This window comes from Fundulus heteroclitus, chromosome 18 (assembly GCF_011125445.2).
Source record: "Fundulus heteroclitus isolate FHET01 chromosome 18, MU-UCD_Fhet_4.1, whole genome shotgun sequence".
Taxonomy (NCBI): domain Eukaryota; kingdom Metazoa; phylum Chordata; class Actinopteri; order Cyprinodontiformes; family Fundulidae; genus Fundulus; species Fundulus heteroclitus.
In genome coordinates this window covers 31,802,244-31,816,624 of record NC_046378.1, presented here as the reverse complement: position 1 = coordinate 31,816,624, position 14,381 = coordinate 31,802,244, and the positions used below count along the sequence as shown (strand labels likewise).

The window sequence follows — 14,381 nt, the reverse complement described above, 5'->3', positions numbered from 1 at the left end:
TCACGGGTTGGAGCCGAAAAGGAAAGCGCTACCTATGGAGTCATTTACAGTAAAACTAACAAACCATTTTTACCCCCGCTTAGATAAAATGGTTGTAAGCAGGAAAGCAACAAATCACAGCAGAGCCAAAAACCTACTTTGCAATATAAGCAGAATATCGAATATCTTTCCCTCTAAAATATGTGAGAGTGAAGATGTAGCTGTGCAGCTCCTTGCTATCTTTGCACACAACCCCGGCTTAATTAGGCACACTGTGATATGAGTGCTGAGCTTTGCTACGTGTGGAAAGTCTTCTTAAAGTTCAAGTTGGGACAGCGTAACACATGTTCGATGTTTCAGGCTCACGCGTCAGCATGAGAAGCATTTGCGTCAAACTTTACAAACGATCTTCCTGAGAGGATGAGATGAGGATGAGAGGATAAAAGCCAACGTACCATTGTCTTCGATGGAGAAATGGAATATGTCGTTCGTGGCATTGACACCGTGCCTCAGAATGTAGCATATGTTCATGTCATCGATTTCAGCTGAAAAAGAAAGCATTTGCTTTAGTAGCAGCCCCGTCGTCCTACCAACAAAAATCTGCATGGTTTAGTTGGCTTAAATAATGACAATAAAGAAAATCTGATCAGGTTTTTTTTATATATATTTATCCCCCCCAATGTGCCTCTTAAAAACAACCTTTGAACACTGCTTTTGATGCAGACTCGGGCCGTGTGATGAAATATGCATGCTGAAAGTCTTGGAATATTTAAATTTTAGGCAAACCTGTCAGATAAAAATAAAAATAAAAAAAGTGCTGTATATTTATGTGAAATCCTGAATGACATTCAGTGATTCACTGATACTTTCATTGGTAGTTTTCAAAATGTAACCCTTAATGCCTTCAGGTATTTGTGCCAAAAGAGCTTCAACTAAATGGAATAACGGATTTAACCAATGAATCGCAAAAATGGCACTACTGGTACACAGTTTGTATCTCTGAACTATTTACACTTACAAAAAAACTGCTGAAATATAAATTACCCGGTGATACACTTTGCACAGTGGCTCCGTAAATCAAAGCAGAAATAACATGGACATTGACACAACAGATGTGCTCCTACACCCACATTTACCATTAACCAAGATGTCCCTCTGGCTTGTTTGAAATATAACTTCTGCACAGCCCTGTGTTGTTTACAAAACTAGTGATTTCCTTTGAGCCAGTCTCCCTTCAGCGTGTTTGCGGTTCGTGTTATTCACCACCACGTCTATATTTCCCCTGGTTTTTCTTTGAAAATAGTTCCCTGGTAAGGAACAAATCTCCACCAGCTCCTTCCAAAAGTGAGCCCACTAGGCACTGTAGAAAAAAAAAATACACTCCTCTGGAGATCTGGTAAGCCTGGGGCCCCAAAACATTTCTTCTCTCAGAAAATGTATCAAACATTAATAATAATAATAAAAAAACTTTATGTTACCGCAAGTTGCTTTTATGTGTCAAATGGGGAACACATTTAGCATAACAGGTAAATATAAAGAGGAGATTAGCATCAAACGCCTCTGAGAATCAAAATGTGTCTTCAGACAGAACGTCTGCAGGATGTCAGTGTTGCAAGAACAAAAGGCAAGCAGTAATAAAAGTGTCTGTCTTACCTTGTGTGAAGGTGGAGACAGTTGCATTTCCTCTGCCAAGGTTGATCAGGTAACCGTGTTCTGGGGCTACGGTGATCCGAAAAGTCACAGAGCCCTGAATGCTGTCTCTGTCTTCCGCTTTGAGGGACTTACTTGTGATCACGAACCCCAGGTGATCTCTCGCCATCACCCGCAAAGTCTGGGCACCCTTGTTAACTACAATGTGTGGAACCCCGTTGTCCACAGCATGAACAGTAATCGTCATCACTTGGGGTTTACGGGTCTCAAATACCGTGTCGGGGAAGACATAGAAGTCGGTGTGGGTGCCGTCGGTGACAGTGAAGGAGAAACTGTCCTCGGCGCTCTCTGTGCCATCGTGCTTGTAGCTGATCATGTTCTCATTTAGGTCTTGCTTTGTGAAAGAGGTGACAGGCCGACTGTTGTTGAAGAGCAGGCGACCATGAACTGGCATTTGGGTTACTGTGAATCTTAACAGGCGGTCAACAGTGTCTCTGTCTTCAGCTGTCAGCTCAAAAGGTGTAATGAGCTTGTTCTCTCCCTCAGTCACCACCAGGCCGTGTACCGTAACCACCGGCTTTTTGTTGTCCACATCGGTGATGGAGATGCGGAAGGTGCGGAACACGGGGTTGTAGCCATCGGTCACTTCGAATTCAAAGCTGTCCATTTTCACCTCGTCGTCAGCGGTGTGAATGTAGTAGATTTTGTTGCCAGCCAGCTGGAGCTGGGTGAAGGAGGAGATTGGCATCCCAGGCGTGTCTGTGCATTCCAGGTGTCCCCTCACAGGAGCGCGGGTGATTGTGAAAACCAAGTGTTCGTCTGGACTGTTCAGGTCACTTGTACTGAGAAGGTCCGTCGTCAAGGTCACACGGCCCCCCTCTTTCAGGGAGACTCCTTTGCTTATCACATCAGGGAAAACTACGTCAATGCCGCCGATTGTGACGTAGAAGTATCTGTCAATTAAAGGGTTGATTCCATCTGTCACATCGAATTTGATGAGGTCGCGGATTCCTTCTTGCCCATTGTGGATGTAAATAATCAATCCCTGGTCTACTTCGTTCTGTGTAAAATTCATCCCCACTGAGATGTTTTGCAATTCACCAGACGGCATTGTTCTTTGCAAATACCCCTGGCCAGGCCCATATCTGATAATATAAGTCAGTGTACTATCCTCAGAGTCCAGATCAGTAGCTTTTAAAATGTTATTGCTGATTACTTTAACGTCACCGATCTCGATTTCAAGGCCATCGTTGATAGCCATCCTCGGGGTTTCGTCATCCACAGGGATAACCATCACTATCACCGTTTTCTCCACACTGAATTTTCCGTCTGTGAGGACGATTTCAAAGCTGTCCTCCGTTGTCTCGGAGTCATCATGCTCATACACAATGCTCGAGCCATCAATGATCTGATCCAAGGTGAAGTTAGACACAGGGAGAGTGCCGGTAGTGAGCTGATTGAGAATAAATCCATGCCTGGGGGGTTTGGTGATGAAGAATGTGAGCTGATCTGATGGGAGGTCTGCATCGGCGCCGTTCAGAATGGGAGTGTCAATAACTATGTTCATGCCCTCCATAACCACAAATTCTCTCATGTAAATCTCTGGCTTTTCATCATTAGAGGGGATTATGGAGATGGGGAAAAAGTGCCTTTCAGAGAAATTGATGCCATCAGAGCATCTGAAGGTAAACCTGTCCTCCACTGGCTCGTATCCTCTGTGAATGCTTTGAACGTAGTAGATGTGATTATGCCTAATGTCTTTGATGGTGAAGGCACTAATAGCTGTCCCGGACCTGGATTTCTCCGAGCCTGGGGCTGGAGAGATGTTTTCCACATAACCTGAAGTTGGCTGCACAATAATTGTGCAAAGGAGGTCATCATTCGGAGTGTCAACATCATCAGCGCTGATATGAAGAATTTGAATTACATTTTTTTCTCCCTCGGTAACAGTAAACTGTGGCCCTACAAAGACCTCAGGAGCCTGGCTGTCCACAGGAAGAATAGTCACATGAACTCTGACACCTGTAATTTTATTTCCACCTATAGTCCACTCATCAGACATGTCAGTCAGGGTGAGATTGAAAAAGTCATCCTTTGTGTTCAAGCCAATCTCTCCGCTCGTATGAGCGTAGACCACAAAGCCGTTAATGATATCAGCTTGAGTGAACGTGCTCGACGGGACCCCTTTCACCAGGATTTCACCAAATGATGGCTTGTCTTCAATGATGAAGGTCAAACGGAGGTCATCCGTGTCCTCGTCTCTCCCCTGGATCACGTTGCTTGTGATTTCGGTGGCCTTATCTTCTAGAACATCTATGTACGAGCCTATTGTACCTACTGGTAGGTTGATTGTTGGAATCTCATCGTCAATTGGCTTCACGGTAATTTTGATAGAAATTGGAACTACATGCACCCCATCACTGACGTCTATTTTTATTGAGTCGACGGTTGATTCATCCCCATTGTTGATGTATGAGATCATTCCGTTTTGAATATTCTCTAGGTTAAATGTGTCTCCTTTGGTCATGTCAGTGAATGCAAACTGGATCTGGCCATGAAGAGGAGGCTGTGTGATGGTGAAGATTATCTTGCTGCTCTCTGTGTCTGTGTCTGTGGTGTCCAGCTCGCCTCTGGTGAGGATATGTCTGCTGCGTTCAAGCACAGTAAACCCAGAGTTTGTTATTTCAGGCGGTTTGTTGTCCACGGGCTTTAAGAATATTGTAAAAACCCCGTCGGCGCTGTTTCTGGAGACATCCTCCACGGTGTACCTGAACTGCACAACGTGAGTGGTAATTCCCAGCTCGAGATCAGGTGGTTTGTAGGCTATCTTGTGGTGATTAATTTGTGCCTGTGTGAAAGTTGTGACTTCAGTGTTTGGGTCTTCAGTCAGCACCAGGGCTCCCAGCACAACAGGGCTGTTCTCGTCTGTGTCTGTGGGCGGCTGGATGATGGTGTACTTGAGATCTCGATCTTCTGAGTCCAGGTCGGTGTACCGGAGGAATTTCTTCTGGAAGTACGTTAGCTGATACTCGTGCACAGTCATTTGTAAGGTCGTGCGAGGGTAAAGCTCCGGTGGGAGGTCATCAACAGGAAATATTTTGATTATGAACGTGTTCTTACCTGACTGGTTGGGGGGATCGTTGTCATCTTGTACTCTAAACACAAACTGATCCATGACTGTGCTCGTGCTGTGGGGCCCCGTGTGCTTGTAGAACAGTTTTCCGTCAAGAATGTCCTGCAGCAGCCATTCGGTGACTACTTTCTCATACATTTCATCCTGCGTATCAAACTTCCACGTAGACGGGTCCTTCGGTGCCTCAGACTGACGCAGCAGCACCTGCCCCACCGCTGGAAAGGGAGGCTCCAGTGCAAATTTTATCGTCGAATCTTCCGAGTCAATATCAGCGGCACTCAGCATAGATGGGAAGATTTGCATGACCTGATTTTTAAACAATATCAAACCTGTGTTGGCATTGATGATGGGCGCCTCGTCGTCTGTAGGCACCACCGTAATGGGAAACAAAAACTCAACTTCGTTCGTGCCATCTGTCATCCTGAAGATGATATTATCGCTGTATGTGTCACTGCCATCGTGCTGATAAATGACTAATCCGGCATCAAGGTCAGCTGGGGTGAAAAATTTCCTCGTGGAGCCCAGAACGGTTAACTGTCCGTGCCTCAAGCCATCAATAACGCTAATTCTGACTTTGTCTAAATTGTCCTCATCACTGATTTCCAGACTTTGCGAACTGGACAGCGGCCTGGACTGGCCCTCATACAACAACTGGCCGGTGTTCCTTGTGACTACGGGGGCCATGGTGTTCATGGGCTTGACGACAATCATGAATGCAAACGTGTCTGACACAGCCCCTTCTGTGTCCACCACCTCGAACTCAATCTGGAAAATCCTCTCTGCGTCCGAATCCACAGCGGGAGGCTTGTAAGCAATTTTCAATTCTTTGAGTTCTCCCTGGTAAAATGAGCTTATGGGTAAATTCCTGTCGTCTGTGCTGACTATGTAGCCCTCTTCAAAGGACAGAGGGGAAGTGATGTTGAAAATTAATTCGTCGGGATTGGACTCCACGTCCTCAGCAGCCAGCATGTCGGTGGTTATGGCTGTCATTACGAACTGATCCACTTCCATCATCATCATGGCAACAAAGCTGGGCTTGGGGGGCGTGTTGTCCTCCCCGTCTTTTATTCTCACCAAAATCTGGAAAAACTCCCGCTTAAGCACGTTTCCCTCTTTATCATACAACTCCACCAGCATGGGGATGTAATCTCTGTTCGGAGACTTGGAAGCAAAAGTGTGCCGATAGCGGATGTTCATCCCAACAAATTCATCACAGTCCACCGTTGCTCTGAGGCCGTCCTCGTCCACAAGTTTCCCGTATCTGGGAATCACGTTACCGCTGGCGAGAGAGGAGATTTTGCACTGCTGCCTGCTCCTATCAAAGGTGAACTCCAAAATTGTTCTGTCGATGGGATTACTGGTGCCCAGCAGCGCGTCAACGGTGAGGGGCATGTTCTTTGTCAGCACCTCCAGCTGCGTAAAGATCACCTCCACCTCCATCATGAACGGTATTATTATCGTGTCCGTCTGGGTGTCATACCTGAGCTGTAAACGAACTCTGTCTCTCGGGGGGCTCCGGGAGCCAAAGTGCGCGTACTTCACGTCGTTGGGGCCAAATTCGCACGGAAACTTTTTCGGCGACAGGTGTCCGGGTCTCTGAGACAGGGGGTCGTTGTCCAGCACCGTGATGCTGCATCTGTCGCCGGGCTGAACTTGCACCACCAAATCGTTGACGGGATCAACGAAGACCGACCTGCCGAAGGGGACGCGGATCCCGTTGTTGGCGACCAGGATGGTGTCCTCCGAGAGCTCGGGCCGCAGGGCGTACGATAATCCGTGGCTGTCAGCAACACTCGCAACTGCATCACCTGTCAGAATCAGCGCCAGCAGGAGCAGATGAGCGGCGCCGGCCCCGGGCGTATGCGCGGGGATGAGCCGAGCCATTTGGGGGGAGCAGAGCCGGAGCAGGGTCCAACTTTTGTGCGCGCACTCTTGCAGACAGTCGCTTAAAGTTGCGGGGAGACGCGAAGGGAGCTGGGTAGAATCACGCAGCCGAGCTGAGCGCGGAGCTGCACCATTCTCTCCCAGCAGCTGTGCTCTGTTGGGCGAAACTTCATACTCCTGCTTTGCTGGAGTAAAAAAAAAAAAAAAGAAAGAAGAAAAGTCACGCCCTCCTCTTAGTCCATTGGTCCGCGGCTCCCCAGGAATGCGCTCGCCGGGTCTTAAATGGACGGGGGTTGTGTCATTTCTGAGCAGCCAGAAAGATGAGGGGAGGACAGATCTTGGAGACGATCAATGGGTAAAAACGAGACGTGAGTGAGAAGTGAACTTGCTGGATAAAGGCTGTGTGGTTAAAAGGAAGTGTTTTATCCTCCACAGGTAAAATAAAATAATAATAATTATATATATATATATATATATATATATATATATATATATATATATATATATATATATATATATATATATATATATATATATAACCTATCCGTGCCACACTCCTGACAGTAAAGAAAAGCAGCTACGAGCTGTTCAGAAATACAATGTGGAATCTCGCTCAGACCAAAGTGGATCTTTGTCGCCCCCTCCTGGTGTGCGGTGTTGAGGCGAGATGGGGAGTCTTCGCAACCAACTTGCGCCTTGTGAAATTATTCACACGCCTTGCTCTTTTTTCTCGCCTTGTCTCTCTACCTCCACGATACACTCAGAGAATTCCGTTGGGATTTCGTGTGATAGGCAAACACATGGATCTCCGTTTTGAAAAAAAGAAAAAAGTTCTCGTTTTTGTCAATGACCACTGGCTGGTTTGCAGCTTTGTCAACATTAGATTTTCGGTTGATGGGTTGAATAGTCAGGTGCCCGTTTTATAACACGGCCCCTGCTTTATAATCCTGGGCATCTTGCTCATTGATGGTCATGATGCTTCAACTGGTATTCCAGTGCTGTCACAGAATATGCGCATTAAAGCTTGAGATTAAATGAAAGTCAGTTGCCCCCGGGTTTTATTTAGGTGCACCCGAGTAAAGGGGGTTGAATTCAAGTGCGTGTAACACTCGCAATTGAAAAGAGGAAAGGAAACCCATACAGTCCATTTTCATTTGCATTACAATTGCAACCTAATTGCTTGCATCATGAAAAACTGAAGTTTAAGCAACAATGTAAAACGATTCTGGGGATATGAAGACTTTTGCACGGCATTGCGTACATACAGCTCACGAATTTATGTATATTTAGAGTGGCTGTGATCGTCAACAGATTCGTCCATAAAAGTCTTGCCCTAATTTTGCAACAAAGACAAGCATGGCACCTCATCTCAACGTGTTTCACCCTGCCCACCGTTTTGCTCTACATGGCGCTTAAGTTCTGCTGTGTCTTTTTTGGGGTCATGCATCCGTTGTCATATTTGCCTCTATCCTCTAGGTGTCTGACACTTTTCCAAACCGAGCATTTTAATCTTGACAAGCTGAGTCATGATACAACTTTATTTTCTTACTTTTTTTTTTTTTTTTTGCCTCCCACACTGATTACGAGAACCCCCACGCAGATACTTAGTAAAACTGCAAAGCAGGTCAAATCCCTCAATTTGGTTAACAGTAAATTCGATAAGGAAGCAAGGAACATGGCTAAAAAAAGAAGAAATCGCAGAGGAGATTGAAACATGCCTAACATGGAGTCTTGATGCAGAAAGATGAAGCTATGCTGCATCCTAAATCCCTCCCTTGCATTTGCTCTACTATTACACACAATTATCTTGTCAGCAGAAAAAAAAAAAATACTGAGATTCTGGTATTGATGGGAACAGCAGGTCTCATTATTTGGTTCATCTTCCATTATTTGTATACAAACACACATACCAGCATCTATCTCCCTGTAAATGTGCAACCCTGCCGCTAGATCACTGGTGAGAATTTAACTTCAGCTGTGCTCACGCTCCTTTGATTCGCTTTAGATAATTGTCATTCCTTCCACAAACATGTAGGGGCAGCTATTGTGTCTGCACTATCCCACAGTTATGCATTAATGACAGACAAAACACACCACAGCTGCCATGTGTTGAAATTGGCACAACGTAGATGCCATAGCGAAGCTCGCACTTCTGCAGCACTGGACACTGTTGACAGGGTCCAATTATAAATACAGCCAAGCAAACTGTGCAGCAAAGCCCCTGGGCCTTGACAGCAAGCTAGTTACAAGAGAAAATGAAAAAGAAGATGAGTAGAATTTTCTGACAGCAGTGATTGCATAGAGGGAATTGGATCATACCCAATTTTTGCGAGCTTATTTTTCAAGCAAGGGGGGGAGTTTGATGACATTCTGTCATATTACATTTATATCAAATTTATTGTAAATGACCAATCCTTGCTAGAAGATAGAAGTGTCAGTCTATAAAGAAGTGAAGCTTGTAATTGCACACATGGGGTGCAGAAGATTTATCCTTCAGCGGTTATATATGGTGCAGGTGGGACTGAGGTTGCACTATTGCAGTTCGCCAAACCGTCTTACATCACTAATATCAACACTGTGAGAAAATAAAATAAATTTGGTAGGCTCCATTGTTTGAAAAAAAAAACATACTGAATGCTGACACCAAAAGTCTGTCTTTGGTAGCTCCTTTCAACACTCACAGACCGGCTGTGTTTTGGAAAGGGATGATCACTTCAAATATACTGCACTATAAAAAAAAGTTATTTTGATTTTCAATTGCTAATTAAATATTAGTCATTGAAATCATCAGCTAAATAATCAGTTGTTTTATTGTGTTACCCTTATATTAGCTCATATTTTACCCAGAAATTACCTACAGTGCTGTAAAAAAAAAGATTTTAAATGTATGTTATCCTCTTGTTTCAGACTTGGTGTTTGAAAATACATCTCTCTCTCTCTCTCTCTATCCATCCATCCATCCATCTATCTATCTATCTATCTATCTATCTATCTATCTATCTATCTATCTATCTATCTATCTATTTTTGTATATATAAAAACAAATAATGTTAAACAAGTGAGATTGGAATTTCACTATTTTAAGTGCGTGTTTTAAATGGCCTGCACTTGTACTCACTTCATCAAGTCCTGAGGACCCCAAAGTGCTTTACACTACATTCAGTCATTGGCCCATTCACTCACACATTCACACGCTGACAGTGGTGAGCTACATTTGTAGCCACAGCTGCTGCCCTGGCGCAGACAGACAGAAGCCAGGCTGCAGTAGAATCAGCGCCACTGGGCCCTCTGACCACCGACAGCATGGACACAACAACTGAGATGGTCAGAGCAGGGGTTCAAACCGGCAACCTGCCAGTCGCAGGACAAACTCCCTAGCTCCTGTGCCACTTACTGTACATAATAAGTTTAAGTTACAGTTGTCAGTGTGTCTTCTTGGGAGATATTCAACAAAAAATATTAATTTCAACCAAATAAACTAAGTAATTTCTGGGTGTATTGGCCTCCTACGTCAAACCAAGCCTCAGAAAGCTTGGCATCATTTTTGATTCTGCTACGTCACTAGAGTGTCATTCTCCCGGATTAATCAAAAACTACTTCTTTCAGCTACAAAATATTTCCAAGCTTGAAACTTCAGTGTCAACAGCTGAATTAGAGATGATTATTCATGCTTTTATTTCGTCTCGTCTCGACTATTGTAGCAGCCTTTTTGTTTTTGTAAAAGGAAGCTCTTGGCAGTCTGCAGGTAGAGCAGAATGCTGATGCAACACAACAACATTACCTCAGTTTTAATCTCTTTACATTGGCTATTGGTACATTTTGAAGTTCATTTTAACATTTTAGTCTTTACTTTTAGAGCCCTGAGTGGCCAAGCTCCAGCTTATTTTACCTTTTACAATCCTATTCCACTTCTTGTCGTTTGAGATCCTCCAGTCAAAGGCTGTTAAGGGTTTTACAAACTAATTTCAGGACCAGAGGGGGTCGGTCTCTTAGAGCTGTGGCCCCCAGACTGCCTTTATCTTTAAGCTGTCCTGACTCTGTTCACTCTTTTAAGAAGCAGTTAAAGACCCACTTGTTCCAATAGGCTTCTAACTAGTTTTATGCTCTGATGTTGCATTTATGTTGTTTTATGGTTGTTTCTATTGTGACACACGTTGTGATATTTTAGCCTTTTAAAGGTGCTATATAAATAATGTTTATTTTTGTACTTATATGCATATGTAATCTGCAGATACCTTGTTTGGCAGGGTCAGGGTTGCCCTCATCGTTTTAACCAGGAAAGAATTAGACCAAACCAAACACTGAAGGAGTTACATTCACATCGGTCCGTAGCACAGCCGTTCTAACTCCCATAACAGAGATATGCATCATGTAATGTGCCTTGAATCTTGCACCGTGACATGAAGTTGACCTGATGATGGAGAAGGAGAAGAAGCTGAATTATGGCCAACTGTATATTCAGTATGTAATCAGCAACCAAATCCAACTACTGCAGTCCTTTTTATATGTATGTTGACTTTGAAAAAAAAAAAAATCATTAACTGTTTTTGTTTATCTGCTTGTATGTTGTCCTCCAGAAATACATTTTGATTTAAACTGACTGAAGTGAGAGAATTCAGGATCTAGACTTACAGAAGTAAAAATGGAAATTTAAAAAATCTTTTCCAATTAAATAAGACATTATTCAAAACCGGTTTATACTCAGCATATTGAAAACCAGCCCATATCGTGTCTTTCTAACACTATTAAACCCAGAAGAGCTCTAGATAATTAGCTTTCTGTGCTACGCCAGTCTTTCTCTTATTGTTGCTAAAGCAAATCCTTTTTAACAGCTGCTTTTATTTAGGACTGTTTTTGCCATTGGATATTCCCAATAGAGAATGCAACCCCACATTCACTGCTCTTCTTTAGAGCAATTTCTCAGGTTATTTTTTTTTTTTTATCTTTATCATTAATTTACTACTTTAAGCTGAAGCCTGATACAGTAAAAATCCTTGTTGCAACTTCTCTGAAATGCAACGACATAAAAGTAATTTATGTACTCTGTAGAAGCTGAACACACCGCCGGCCTGCACCCAAATCCATCTTCTCCAGGTTATGATCCTCCTGGGATATTAAAGAACAAAAACGCAGCAGAACCAGTCAAGTTTAATCATTTTCTTTATCTGTGGTTGCAAATTCCCCAGGAACACGGGGAGTGATATATTAAAACACGAATGTAAGTCCAGAGCATTTTCCACAGCTTTTTCAACCGTTCAGGTCTATTTACTGAATGCTTACAACAAAATGGTATATTGCAAAGCACTTTGCAGAAATCCATACTTACCTAAATTACAAAATCAGAGAATGGGGATATGTGAGGTGTAATCTTCTTCGCTGGCAACCACAATAGGCCCTCTTCCAGCGTAATCGCTTACCTTTCTAGCGCTGCTGCTCATTATAGGCTTCACGTTCAAGCTCTAATGGAAAAAAAAAAAGTTGTTTCTGAAGATGTGCATCGGTCCATACTGCACACAATTCTTCAGAAACTTTCTCTTCCGTCTAACATAATGGCGTTAGAAATGTCATTCTGTAATACCTATTGATGCAAACTGGTTATAATCATAAGGAACGGTGTTTTGCCGATATTGGAAATACTTGATTAAAATCTGCTATCTAAATAGAGCAAACATTATATTCATACTGCGATGAAGGCAGTAAATCCAATATTCCATAATACTTTGCAGATGCAAGATCGTCAAGTCAGTTCAGAAATAATAAAAGCGTTCTAACATTTATTAGCATGGAAATAGGGATTTATTAATTCATTTAAATGGTGCTACTTCTTACAATTAATAGAAAAACACAACAATAAACAGTAAGATTGTATAAACCTCCGGTTGAAGTAAAGGTGAAAAAGTAGCTACAGTAAATCATAAGATGCACAAATGCTATGAATTAAACAAGCAGACCCTGAAATTCAACCGAGTCCAGTTAGTGATAAATAACTCAAAAAGAGACAACCTAGCACGGCATGAGGAAAACTGGGCTGGTACATTTCATGGCCATTTCCTGTGGGGATGAGGAGCAGGTGTATCGACAGGTGCTGAGGTCCAGATGTCTGACTTTTTAGAAGGTTTGACTGCATGGGATAACAGAAGTCATTAAAAAGTGACTAGAAGAGGACACAGGGGGCAAAAGTAAAGCAAAACTTTATTTGATGCTTGCAAATGCCAACAGAACACACAACTAATATGCAATCAGTGATGCCAAATTAGGAACCAAAGCAGGTATCAGTTTCTGATTAAGTTGAAGGTGGTCTACATTTAAACAACTATTAAAGATAAATACGTACTTGGAAAGGGACATAACAGGATGGCAATAGAAAGAAAAAATACATTAACCTGATATGTATCTTCGTATAACTGTGGTATCTCTTTTAAATGTATTGGCATTCTTGAAAGACCTGTTTTTGTACAACAATAAAACTATAGTATATAAAACTACAATACAGATACGACAAAACCAAGATTCCAACCTTGACCAGTTGGTCTATATTTAAAGTTTTAGCACCATGTATCAGCTGAGAGTCCGCCAGGCTTGAGCTTTCGCAAATATTACAGGTTTTACAAGTTTTTCCTTGCAGTATGGGACATGTTCTAACCCACTTTTGACCTGACTGATATCTGACATTATTCCTGAACAGTTGCTGTTTTCGCTGAAACTAGTCTCAGCAGCCACGGCGACCTCCGTGCAGAATTCACTCCTTACTGGTGCAACACCCTTGTGAAAACTCCCCGTTTCATAGAGAGTTTAATGAAATATGATGTAGAATGCTGTGCCTGAATGCCTCATTGGTGAAACATCGCAAACACAGTTGTAGGGGCACCAGGGTTCTGTCAAAACTTGCTTCCCCACTGTCTAACTAACTCATTCCGTGGCACGCCAAAACCAACCAGCAGGATGCTTAACCATCTTGCTAGTTGGTCATATATATATACAGTATATATATACTGTATGTGTGTGTGTGTGTATATGTATATGTTATCAAAGCTCATATTGTGTTCGGCAAGCGGAGACTTGTTTAAATGCAGGTCAAAGGTTACATCATTTAATTGGATTTCTGACGCATTACCTACCAGCCTTCCTGCCCTGATGAGTTTTCATGCTGAAACATTTAGCTTACAAGCCCTTCCTGGAGGCTAAATTTCATTTATTCTCCGCAACAGGAAAGAAAAAGGAAAATTCCCATGATAGTGGTCACAATGTTCCTTCTGCGGAGCGACATGTCATCAGCGGATAGAAAGATGACAAAGGGTTACGTTAAAAAGAAGTACATGCTGCTCAAACACTCTAACATTTTTTCATATTATCAGTATTTAAGTTGCTTTTGTTACCATTTTGCAATGTGCTTTCGTGTCATCTTATTTTATTTTTTTACAAACAAAAGAACATTTACTACGGAGGAATGGAAAAACTTGGGCGCTAATTGTTATGAAAGAATGTCTCAAGTATTTCTGAGCCCCCTGCCAAGTTATAATGGACTTAAACTTTCCATTGGCCCCTAGTTGTCAAAATGAACTGTCATCATTTACGTTAACTGCTGTAACAAGGGGCTTTCCGTGCCTCTCGATCTGCCTTTTGACTACAAGACCTCCAAGTGATTTTTAACCCTCTGACTGCCAGCGCCGCACAAAGGCACATGCAAACTCATGCGTGCCGCTGACAGGCGATTAGCAAAGTACATACAACCTCA

The 14,381-nt window shown here is 42.8% G+C and overlaps 1 protein-coding gene across 1 annotated transcript in view; it reads right to left on the bottom strand.

Annotated features, from left to right (window-relative positions):
* Nucleotides 1-6,815, bottom strand: part of frem2b (FRAS1 related extracellular matrix 2b) — a 94,393-nt gene extending 87,578 nt beyond the window's left edge. The window contains exons 1-2 of the mRNA XM_036149443.1: nt 1,633-6,815; nt 435-524 (exon numbers count right to left, since the gene is read on the bottom strand). Of these exons, the coding sequence (XP_036005336.1) occupies nt 435-524; nt 1,633-6,646 (5,104 nt within the window). The 5' untranslated portion in view covers nt 6,647-6,815. The remainder of the gene's footprint in view (nt 1-434; nt 525-1,632) is intronic.
* Between the last annotated feature and the right edge of the window lie 7,566 nt (nt 6,816-14,381).